This window comes from Erpetoichthys calabaricus, chromosome 5 (assembly GCF_900747795.2).
Source record: "Erpetoichthys calabaricus chromosome 5, fErpCal1.3, whole genome shotgun sequence".
NCBI lineage: Eukaryota > Metazoa > Chordata > Cladistia > Polypteriformes > Polypteridae > Erpetoichthys > Erpetoichthys calabaricus.
In genome coordinates, this window is record NC_041398.2 from 100,970,513 (window position 1) to 100,982,974 (window position 12,462).

General features: G+C 38.5%; 1 protein-coding gene across 1 annotated transcript in view; it reads left to right on the forward strand.

The window, feature by feature from the left end:
• Positions 1-12,462, forward strand: part of LOC114652772 (serine/threonine-protein kinase 32B-like) — a 323,284-nt gene that overhangs the window by 268,487 nt on the left and 42,335 nt on the right. The window contains exon 7 of the mRNA XM_028803089.2: positions 9,355-9,458. Coding sequence (XP_028658922.2) covers positions 9,355-9,458 — 104 coding nt within the window. The remainder of the gene's footprint in view (positions 1-9,354; positions 9,459-12,462) is intronic.

Sequence of the window (12,462 nt, forward strand, 5' to 3'; positions counted from 1 at the left end):
GGTGCCTGTTGTAAAACAAGGTAAAGTAAACTGAACTAGGGTAACTTCCTTTTCTAGGAACACATCTGTTAGACACAGGAAATTTGGGGGCCCCTTTGAAACGTACACAAAACAGAAACAGTTGGCTGATTTGCGCAATATAAAATGAAATGCATAGGTAAACATATTATGCTTATTGATAAGTAAGGGGAAGGGGGAGGGACGAAAATGATCAAAAGCCAATCGAAAAAAGGAGAACTGTGCTCTTCTGCCTTGCAACATAGAATCCATGTACTTATCTGTGACTGAATAAAGACTGATTGATTGAACTATTCCTATCTTCCTAGGAGATCTCCTTCCACACCAGCTATTCCAGTTTAATACTGGCTTCATAATTACATTCCTTTTCCATGTTCTTCTTGCAATGTTGCTCACTGTTGGAGAACTAGCATGATCTTAATAAGGTCTAGGACTAACCTCCCACTTTCTAATAAATGAGTTAAATACAATTCTTACTGTTTAATTTACTATATTTCTCTGAAGCTTTTTGTAACATTCTCATACTCACTTAATTTGATTTTGGGTCATGTAATCCATGGGCTGAGCATCAGTCCATTTGCAGGGTGCACTCACAATTTAGAGTCAACAATTAACCTAATGTGCATGTCTTTGGAGCTTGGAATGGAACATAAGACCACCTGGAAGAAAATGCAACATGGACACATTGAGAATGGCCATACTCTGCATAAGCAACAACTGGATGTGGAAGTCAAATTCAGAAAATTGGATCCATGAGGTGGCTGCTCTGACCATTGCACTGTAGTCACCAGGCAGCACCACTAAGCCCAAAGCCTCAGACACAGTATTTCCCAACACGATTCTGTGTTTAAATAAAAGTTATTTATTAAACCAAACCACCCTTGCAATAATCACTTGTGCAAAGAGCAATACACAATTCAATCAATTTCTTTCTCTAAGAGTGTCGCCTGCTGCCTCCCAAGTCTGACTTCCCGATGTGAGCCGGCAGGTTTCTTTTTAAGCCGGACCCGGGAATTCTTCCAGTGCAACAGTGTGTCCCCTTGGAAACACTTCTAGATCGTATGTCAACCAGAGAGGTCCTCCCCCAACAGCACCCTCTAACGGCACTCAGGGACCCCAACAAGGTTATACTTCCAGACTCCAATTCCCATGCATCCCTGTGGGTCTCCAAACTGGGATATCATGGGAGGACCACTGCCACCTGTTGTATGGGGGATGAAAGGGCACTTGGCCTCTGACTTCCGCTGGAAGCCATTTCCTTGTCCAGCTGTCGTCCTTGCCTTGTCTGTCCTTCCACACTATCCTCCATCCCTGATGCGCTCCTCTAACCCTAACCCTGTTCTTCATCTCGGACACTTACAACACCGTCATAACACCATATGTTTATAAGGTTCATTATGTGACTATTGCACATAACACAGAGAAGCACACTAATTTATGCACTCAATGTTTAAATATGTTTCTACTCTTTATTTTATTTTGAGTTTTGACATTCACTGCACTTTTTAATGAAAGTAATTGGCTTTTAAAAAAAGTATCAGTGTAAAATGTGTGTGTGCATATTACTAGAATGTGGAATTATACAGGATCATATTATTCTTACATATAGCCTGTGGTAAGCAGTAATAGGAAATGTTGCATTCTTCTTGTGTATACTGAGTACATAAGCCTTCTGGGTGTTTTGGACAAGCCTTTTATCCTAGCAAGCTTGCCCTCCATTTATGGCTGGAAAGACAGTAACACAACAGCTTTGATACACCATTTGGACAACACTTGAGTAGTAAGTTCTCTTCTTTACAGATGGCGCATATCCCTTACTGAACATAAATTTATCTCCTATCCACACTTTTTAACAAAGCTATTATTTTGATTTATGAATTAATAATACACCGAATTCACTTTCAGTTCACTGTGAATTAAAACTTGAAACATTTATAGTCCATTTGTGGCCAGAGATATTTTTTTAATCGCTAACCTTGCCTGCTCTTGGGGAAAAATGTTAAACATTTTCTGTCAATGTTTCAAGACATAAGTCTTTCAAAAACACAAACAATGTCTGAAGAAATAAAACCACAGAACCTGAATAGAATCTTTAAACTACAGAAAAGGTTAAAAAAAGGACAGGAGTTAAAAAAAATCCTGATCCCAATTGTTGTTTATAAAGTGTGAAAGGCCATAGCCATGTGCAGCACCACATGTATGTTTTTACAACCCTATGATTCATTTTTAAATCCTCCTGAGGATGTCTAATGTCATTCCAGCGGTGGAAAAAGCCCTGACTCAAGTGCAGGCAAAGTTACAATGCACAGCCTGGAATTTACTCAAATAAAATAATATTCAAATAAAATTACAATATTTACCTTCAAAGATCAAAAGTGAATGAGTGAATAAAGTCAGTTTAAAAATCAGAAAATACATTTTCCCCAACTGAAAACAATTATGAATAAAATGCCGTGGTAAATTCCAAGCCCCTTTCCATTACAATTTTTCAGGCAATGAATAACCCTTGGCTGATTTTTTTTTTCTCTTCAGAACAAAGCCATACTGTGTGGAAACATCAATATGGGACAAGTTCTGAAACGTTGAAATCGCCAGAGTGCCCTTCACTTGCTCATCCATCAAATTCATGAGTGATGTCTTGTTAGACTGTAAATTCACAGGGCTTTCAAAAGCAGCCTATTAATCACCTTCATGGCCACAATTTCTGCTTCCAGTTTTTAACAGCCTCTGTTATACTCTTGACATAATGTTCAAAATATTTTTGATGTGACATTTTTATTTAGGTTATGATTATATCCTACTGCTGGTTTTATGAAAAGAAAATATTTCTAAGTCTCCATATAGCCCCAAAGAATTAGAAACATTTAAGATGGGACCATTTAACACCCTGGAATGTAGGGGGAAATACAGAAAAAATATTCTTCATGAAAAACTATAGGATAACTACACAATACTCAGAATTTATTGTCTAAAGCATCAATTAAACGTAATGATGTTTTTTCCATTGTTTTGTACCTGTCTTGCCCCAGAAATCTGGAACACTTTTAAAGAGTGTTTAAAGAGATTTTTCCAGCAACTGGAATTTTCCCACAATAGAAGTAGAAACTTTATTGTGCTGGTATATAGTTTCCAGCTATTCCTATCCAACAGCACATTCGCATAATAACCCCTGTTATAAACGTAATTGTTTAAAACCAGAAAAAATACACTCCATTCGTCTAATGTAAATACATTAAAAAATAAATATTCTTTACCTAGCTGCACTAATTTTAATAGAGGACATTAAGCCTGTTCTTACTAAAAATAACCAACCCCAAATTCTCACGAGATGCACATGTAATAATAAGCTTTCCATCCCATCCTGTCTTCTAAATGTTAAAATGCAAATTTGTTTTGTTTTTCTGTTCACGTGAAACAGCTTATCTCTCAGTGAACTGATTTATTTGAAATACAGTGATCCCTCGCTATATCGCGCTTCGCCTTTCGCGGCTTCACTCTATCGCGGATTTTATATGTAAGCATATTTAAATATATATCGCGGATTTTTTGCTGGTTCGCGGATTTCTGAGGACAATGGGTCTTTTAATTTCTGGTACATGCTTCCTCAGTTGGTTTGCCCAGTTGATTTCATACAAAGGACGCTATTGGCAGATGGCTGAGAAGCTACCCAACTTACTTTTCTCTGTCTCTCTTGCGCTGACTTTCTCTGATCCTGACGTAGGGGGTGTGAGCAGGGGGGGCTGTTCGCACACCTAGACGATACGGACGCTCGTCTAAAAATGCTGAAAGATTATCTTCACGTTGCTACCTTCTGTGTGCAGCTGCTTCGTGAAGCGACATGCTGCACGGTGCTTCACATACTTAAAAGCTCAAAGGGCACGTATTGATTTTTGACTGTTTGTTTTTCTCTGTCTCTCTCTCCCTGCTCCTGACGGAGGGGGTGTGAGCTGCCGCCTTCAACAGCTTTGTGCCACGGTGCGTCGCATACTTAAAAGCCAAACAGCCCTATTGATTTGTTTGCTTTCCTCTCTGTTTCCTTTGAAGAGGAAGATATGTTTGCATTCTTTTAATTGTGAGACAGAACTGTCATCTCTGTCTTGTCATGGAGCACAGTTTAAACTTTTGAAAAAGAGACAAATGTTTGTTTGCAGTGTTTGAATAACGTTCCTGTCTCTCTACAACCTCCTGTGTTTCTGCGCAAATCTGTGACCCAAGCATGACAATATAAAAATAACCATATAAACATATGGTTTCTACTTCGCGGATTTTCTTATTTCGCGGGTGGCTCTGGAACGCAACCCCCGCGATGGAGGAGGGATTACTGTATGATACTACTAGACAAAGAGCCCATTTCAACAACGTAAGATGAAACGGGCACGAGTTTGTGTCAGCAGTGTATGAAGAACAAATGATAAGTAACAAAGAAGTTGTTTTGTAATGATTGTAGTCCGCTTTACTCATTACTGTACAGGCTTGTACTGTTAGTTGATGAATTTTCCAGGCCTATAGTATAATATTGAATGATGAATGTTCCAGTACAATATGGAATAGTAATAAGTATAAGCACCACAAACCTGATATAGGTGTATTGAATGAATGCGTAATTGAATCAGAATGCGTAATTAGGCCTCGAGCTGTAGTCGAAATCGCCTTTCAGGCCTCTAGAGCTTTAATCGAAGTCGCCTTTCTCTTTGAATTTTCGCGGCTGTAAATCCGCCACCTGCCGCGATGTTGGGGTTGGATGTCTGTCTCGTAAGGTTTTTCGGGCAGCTGCGCAGAAGGCTTCGGACGTGAGTGAGTGAGTGAGGAGGCAGGCGAATTATGTATTAAGATAATGGTGCTGACAAGTTGCATCAACCAGGGATGAGTCACCCATAGTGTGAGATGGCATTCCACTATGCAAAAGAACAGCTTCAGAGCCAGTGGCAGGTGTGCCTAGAAAAACAATAAGCCTGCAGTCTCGCAAACAGCATCCATTTACAGTATGTGAGCCACGTAAAAAGCAAAGGATCCATTCTAGTAATCTGTGTTGGTGCTACATTTGGGTCAGGAGTTAGACAAAAATGAGACCTGTCATCTAATTTTACAAATTGCTGAGTACCACAGAGACTGAAGTAGACCTGCTTGACTCTTCTGAGGAGCTGCTAGAAATATGAGATCCTGGAATCTTGAGTGAAGTTGTACAGCATCAGTACAGGGGAGAAAACAGCCAAGAGACTGTTACGTCTGCAGCTCCACCAACGCTTCCCGATCTGCTAAGGTCCATAGGCCTCAGTATACAGATGTCAGTAGATGTGTGACACAGTCTTGTGGAGCTAGGAAAAAGTGTGTCAAGTCGAGATGTCACTGACCTCAGTTGAATTATGTTAAGCAATATCAGTGGTAAAACTGTGCAGGCAAATGACTAGACAGTTTGCATATGTGTTACAGGGCAGAAATGAAGGAAGAGTCTCAAAGCTGACTTCTGAACCTAGAATGTTGCTTGCAATGTCAGTTCAATGAAGGAAAACAGCCCAGAGACTGGTACATCTGCATCTCCACTGAGGAACATTTGCCTGCTCATTTACAATCATCAGATCACCACCCAAAAGTGCAGGTTTTAATACATTTGCTGCACCACATGAGAGCACAGCATCAACATCCCCTGCTGCGCCATCTTGCAGCAACCATAGCATAAGAGAAGATCATCACACCATTGTTGTATATTGTTTCAAGGAGTTGGAAGAGGTTGCTGAAGACAAGAACTTTGAAGAGAGTGCTATGTGACAGGACTGAAAGGTTGCATTAGGAAGGGAGGTGAGCTGGCATTCCATCGAATAAATGAGTGGCTTCAGAGCCACTGGCAGGTGCATCTATAAAAACAACAAGCCCGCAATGTCTCAAACAGAATTCCATCTAGTGCAGTAATGGTGAGCAGAATATTTGTTGGGAAAGTTACATTTATGTTGTGATAGGTCAAATAGAGCTCACATTACAAATATTTGAATTTTTTAAAATTCCAGTTTCAATGGTGAATTTTGGAAAGTGTATATTGTGACGCCTGGGCATTGAAACCCAAAAATATTCCTAAAACTCCTGAACAGACCTAAAACTCAAGGTAGGTATCAAAGCATCTAATAGGCCTGGCCCTAAAACTCAAGTATAGGCCTGCAGCCTGCAACCCTGAAAAGAGCCACAGCTTATAAATTCTAAAAATGAGAGAAAGGAAACCATAAAACCCCTGGCTCCAGAAAAAAAAACTATTAATTAATTATATGTTCAAAAGTGTAAAGGATGAAAAAAAGGAAGAAGGTAAGGCAAACCAACTAAAACTAAAAACCAAATCCATAATGCCAAAATCAAAAACATGAAAACAGTGGCAAAAAATTTTAAAGTAGATGATACAAAAAAGGTCATAAAGATCAGAAAGACTTGCAAATATTTAAAAAGGGCAAATCAAAAGTTGAGTTGAACCAAGAAGAGCACCTATGAGAGGCTGCCTGGCATTTAAATAGGCCCCTACAGGCAGCCAACTCACCTTCAGCATTAGGAGGTCTGGCCCCTTTGGGTTTAACATACAAAAGGCAGGATAAATAATAAATAAATAAATACATTTTGAGAGGAACTAAATTAAACTACCATATTGAGTGTTAAGAAAATGATACAAAATGAACTTTATTATTGTTTAGTTGGCCAACACATTTATCCAGAACAATGTGTAAGATAAGATACAATATAATTGCTTACAGTACATTTTTTTTTTTCAGTCAGAGCAAAGGGTCATAGAGTGAATTGAATGTGGAAACTGAACTGCAATCTGCACTACCAAAGTTTTTAAGAAAGTACTGAGTTTTACTAGAAAGTCTTTTTTTTGTCATATAATTCCTTTTTTTAATTTCCATTCCAAAAAGGTAAAAGCGCAATAATTGTTAAAGAACACTAAATATACAATACAGTAATCCCTCCTCCATCGCGGGGGTTGCGTTCCAGAGCCACCCGCGAAATAAGAAAATCCGCGAAGTAGAAACCATATGTTTATATGGTTATTTTTATATTGTCATGCTTGGGTCACAGATTTGCGCAGAAACACAGGAGGTTGTAGAGAGACAGGAACGTTATTCAAACACTGCAAACAAACATTTGTCTCTTTTTCAAAAGTTTAAACTGTGCTCCATGACAAGGCAGAGATGACAGTTCTGTCTCACAATTAAAAGAATGCAAACATATCTTCCTCTTCAAAGGAGTGCGCGACAGAGAGAGAGACTGTCATAAAGACAGAGGAAAGCAAACAAATCAATAGGGCTGTTTGGCTTTTAAGTATGCGAAGCACTGCGGCACAAAGCTGTTGAAGGCGGCAGCTCACACCCCCTCCGTCAAGAGCACAGAAAGAGAGAGAGAGAGAGAGAGACAGAGAAAAACAAGCAAGCAAAAATCAATACGTGCCCTTCGAGCTTTTAAGTATGCGAAGCACCGTGCAGCATGTCGCTTCAGGAAGCAGCTGCACAGAAGGTAGCAATGCAAAGATAATCTTTCAGCATTTTTAGACGAGCGTCCGTATCGTCTAGGTGTGCGAACAGCCCCCCTGCTCAATGCCCCTACGTCAGGATCAGAGAAAGTCAGCGCAAGAGTGAGAGAAAAGTAAGTTGGGTAGCTTCTCAGCCATCTGCCAATAGCGTCCCTTGTATGAAATCAACTGGGCAAACCAACGGAGGAAGCATGTACCAGAAATTAAAAGACCCATTGTCCGCAGAAATCCGCGAACCAGCAAAAAATCCGCGATATATATTTAAATATGCTTACATATAAAATCCGCGATGGAGTGAAGCCGCGAAAGGCGAAGCGCGATATAGCGAAGGATTATTGTAATTCAATCCCCTGTTCATCCAAAAAACAAGTGAAAAAATGTGATAAAGAAATAAGAATATTTACAACAGCATGTGTCTGAGTGGGTCCTGCGATAAACTTCCACCCAGTCTGGGGATGATTCCTGCATTGCATCCATTGCTTCCAGGATAGGATCCATCTCCTACAACTCTGAATTGTATTACGTGTGGTTAAGAATGTTATGTTATAGGCAAGTTAGTTAGTTAGCCGCACTTCCGTCATTTTCAACACTACATTCTTTGTATAAAGCTTCCTCCTCTTCTCTCTATCTTATGTCACTTCCTCCAGGTTTCTTCCCCTTGTTCTTCTGTCTCTCGTTTCCTCCGTCACCATACCTTTCCACTCCTTTCTTGGCCTTCCTACTCTTCTTCTTCCTGCTAGAAGCCATCTTTTTTTTTTATCTGTTATTGAATTTATTAAAAGCATGTAACGTTCCATACAAACAAGTCAAACTTAACTAAACTAAATTCAATTCAACCCCCACCCATAAGAAAGAGAGGAAGGCCAACAGCCAGAGTAAAACTTTAAGAGTAGAAAAGAGGGAAGAGAATTCTTTTCCCCAGTATAAGTGCTTATTCTAAAATGTTATTGATTAGATCCTGCCAGGTTTTTATAAAGTTTTCAATAGATCATCTAAGTGAGAATTTGATTTTTGCCAATTTCAAATAGCATATAACATCAGTTACCCACTGACTTAAAAAAGGTGGGTTAGGATTCTTCCAGTTGAGCAAGACAAGTCTACGTGCTAGCAGTGAAGTAAAGGCAATCACAGTTTGTTCTTTTACGCTTTAAGCTTATCTGGGAGTACACCAAACCCAGCTGTTAATGGATTAGGAGGGATTGCGACACCAAGGCTGTCTGAAAGGCATTTAAAGATTTTTTGTCCAGAATGATGATAATTTGGTGCACGCCCAAAACATGTGGCCTAGTGAGGCTGGAACTTGATTGCAATATTTGCAGATTGGATCTTGCCCTGGAAACGTTTTGGACAATTTTAAATGAGACAGATGTGCTTGATAAAAGATTTTAAGTTAAATAATTTTAATGTTTTGCACATATGGAGCTTGAGTGAATTCTGTACATGGCTGCCTTCCACTCCTTTTCTTTGATGTTGTGTAAGAGATCCTTTTTCCACTGTACTCTGGGATCTTTAAAAGGAAGGGACTTTAAAATGGTTTTATATATTATAGAAATGATGTCTGAGTCTTCAAGACTGATCAGTATTTCTTCTGGAATAGGAATAGGTGGGAGGTGAGGAAAATTGGGCAGAAGTCATCTCTCTACTCTTTTTGCTGTCCTTAAATCATCCATGCATTATACATGCACTGCTCATCTTATCATTCAGATGTATATATAATGTTATAAGCAAAGACTGAACTAAGATATACATTTAGTATTCAAGTGAAGTAATTGCATGCACTGTGGATGTTATAACTCACCTTTTAATATATTTTCTTTTCTTTTCTTTAATAGCTCCAGAGATTTTCCATTCTTTCCTGGAAGGAGGTCCTGGTTATTCTTATCCTGTTGATTGGTGGTCCTTGGGAATAACTGCTTATGAACTTCTGCGAGGTTGGGTAAGAAATATGAATGGTTCAAAAACAATGTGCAAAGTGACATTAGAAGAAACATGTTAAAAAATCTCTATCTATCTATATAAATATATATTTGTAGCTAGAGATCCACAAAGGGAGGAAATGAGTCACATGTCTTAAAATATTTTTTTATTCCTAAGCTTTCAATAACCTACCAGGTGTCATCATCTCTCTTTGTGTGGCTCATATGCCTTTATTTCTCTTTGTTCATCTCACACTCGCAGTTCCTCTTTTTATCACATCTGCAAAGCTAAACTGATCAGTCACACCAAAACCAAATTGACCAATCAGATTGCTCAGAGACTGGTCAAGACCTTAGCATTTTATTATATTGTAGATTCTTAGCCACTTGTGCTGTAACAGAACTGAGACACGTCAAACAGAAAGTGATAATAGACAGGGCTGGTCACTCTCACCAATCCTGTATAATACTTATGTTGAGAAATTAATTAAAGAAGTACTGACAAACGAGTCAGGCTGAAAGTTGGAGGAACATGGATTACATTAGTAATATTTGCAGACGATAAAGTAATAACATCAAGCAATGAAGAATGACTACAGAGTCTCATGAAAAAAGTAAACATGTAAGATGTATGGAATGAAGGTCAACATAAAGAAAACAAAAGTGATTCGTATATCAAAGAAAAGAACAATAAAACCAGTAATGCAAATTGGAGAACACATCTTACAAGAAGTGGACAGCTTTAAATATTTGGGAAGTATGCTGTCAAGGGATGAAAGGAGTGAAAAAGAAATAAAAATATTTATAATAAGAGGAAAAGTAATAGGAAAAGTAGCTTTCAACGAAAAATGAAAATTGCTAACAAACAGAGTGGAAAGAACACTAAAGAAAAGAATATTAAAAACAGTACTCTGGAGTGTTGCGTTATATGGTGGAGAGGCTTGGACAATAAGCAAAGGGGATATAAATCAATTAGAAACTTCTGAACTGCGACTATGGAAATGGATGGAAAATTATCTATTGAAAAAGTGCTGGAAAGGATTAGTGAATAAAGGAGCTTGCTTGAAATAGTGAGAAGAAGGCAACAAAACGTAATGGGAAATGTACTAAGAGAAGATGGGCTGTTGAAAATAATGCTGGGGGTAATCTGGAGAGAAAGAAACCAAGAGGTAAGCAAAAGCAAGACATGTTATATTACCTGAAAGGTGGTAAATCATACCAAGAAATGAAAAAGAAGAGAGGAAGACACATGGCAGATTAACTAAATAGATAACTATTTAGTTAGTTTAGATAACTAAAAAAGAAGCCTTGTGATGTCCTCTAAAAGTACTGTATTTACAAAAACTATACTGAGGATCAATAGAATGAGGAAGGTTGAAGATTCTTTTTAAGAATGCCGAGTGCTTAGACTAATATTTACATCTACAGTATACATTACATGAAGAATAGTCACCACTTTGGATCTTAATGACAGACCCCAGCATGTGTGGGCTCACTCAGCAAACTCACTTCTTCTACACTGAACCTCAACACAAGTATCCAGCTGTCCCTGCTCTATTTCTTGATCAACTATGATAGTGTGACAAAATATAGCTTCAACCCAGGGCCGGATTTTCCTATAGGCTAACTAGGCTTCAGCCTAGGGCCTCAAGATCAAGAGGGGCCTACATTCAAATTGTTAGCAAAATTTTATTATCTCTCATGTAATTTACAAACTTAAAAATGGAAGGTGAAAGGGCCTCATAAGTGGAATAGCCTAGGGCCTCTTTTCATATAAATCCGGCCCTGCTTCAACCCCATTATTAAACTTAATAATGGCACCACCATCTTAGGTCTGGTTACCAACTGTGATAGGTGTGTTTTATAAAGAAAAGCTTTGCCTTCTAACATAGTGGTTCTAGCAAAATGTATTTCAGCACAACCCATGAACTGGTCATAGATCTTACAGGGATGATCTGTAGACCATCAGCAGTTTTCAGCAGCCACCATCAGTGAAGACCTTAAGTTGTTATAACAAATCTTGGCTATCATCAATAAACCTCACCAGTGCCTCTACATTCTCAAGTGTCTAAAGAAAGCCCAGATTTTTTCAGTTTTTCTAGTCCTTTCTCACTGGTTGCATTACAGCCTTGTCATATCACCACTGCTAAGATGAGGACCACAAAGCACTACAGAAGATGGCAAAGTCCTCTCCTAATGTTACTCATGCACAGCTGCCTTCTGCTCAGGATACACTGCCTTAGAACAGCAAACAGTATTACTGAAGATCTCATCCATCCTGCAGAGTCCCGTTTTTCCTTCCTCTGTGGTGTTTTGGAGCAGTTTTCATTCTCACTCATGAAGCCGCTACACAGCCAATCCAGGTCATAGTCTGTTGTTCGTACTGCACTACTTCCACGAGTCTGTGGGAAAACAATCAAGAAATCCACTAAACTGTGCACACAAGACAATATACATTGAACCTGGAACTTAAACCATTGTTTTATTATATACAGCTTTTACAACAAAATAGAACTTTTATAATCATGAGTCAATACCCTGTAACCTTTACAAACAGATTTTGCCTTGTGCTTGATTATGTTTTTATAATAGCAGTACCCAATCAAAGTGTATTTTGCAAATATCTAAAAATCATTTAATAATATCGGGGCCAGTATGGTTATTGTTCATTGTGTATGGATTGTTATATGCTGCAGTGTAAAGCCTCTGAGCCACCAGTGACACATGGTAGAGTTTGGAAAGGCGGTACATTAAGGCTTGGAGCAATAATAAAATGTACTATTTGCTTATTTTTGCTATCATTTTTATTATTATTATTTGCCAGATTGTTTGCACCTCTTTTTTCAATTATTGTTTGGATACTGCAAATAGTGAATTATAATCTTTGTTTCAAAATATCTGATACACTATAGTGAATTTCCAGTTGCATTAACAACAGTAAAACTTCTGAGCATGTTAGGATAATATTGGATGGACTCCAGATTGCTTGTAGAGCTAACCATGGGGTGGAGAATATGGGCCAGT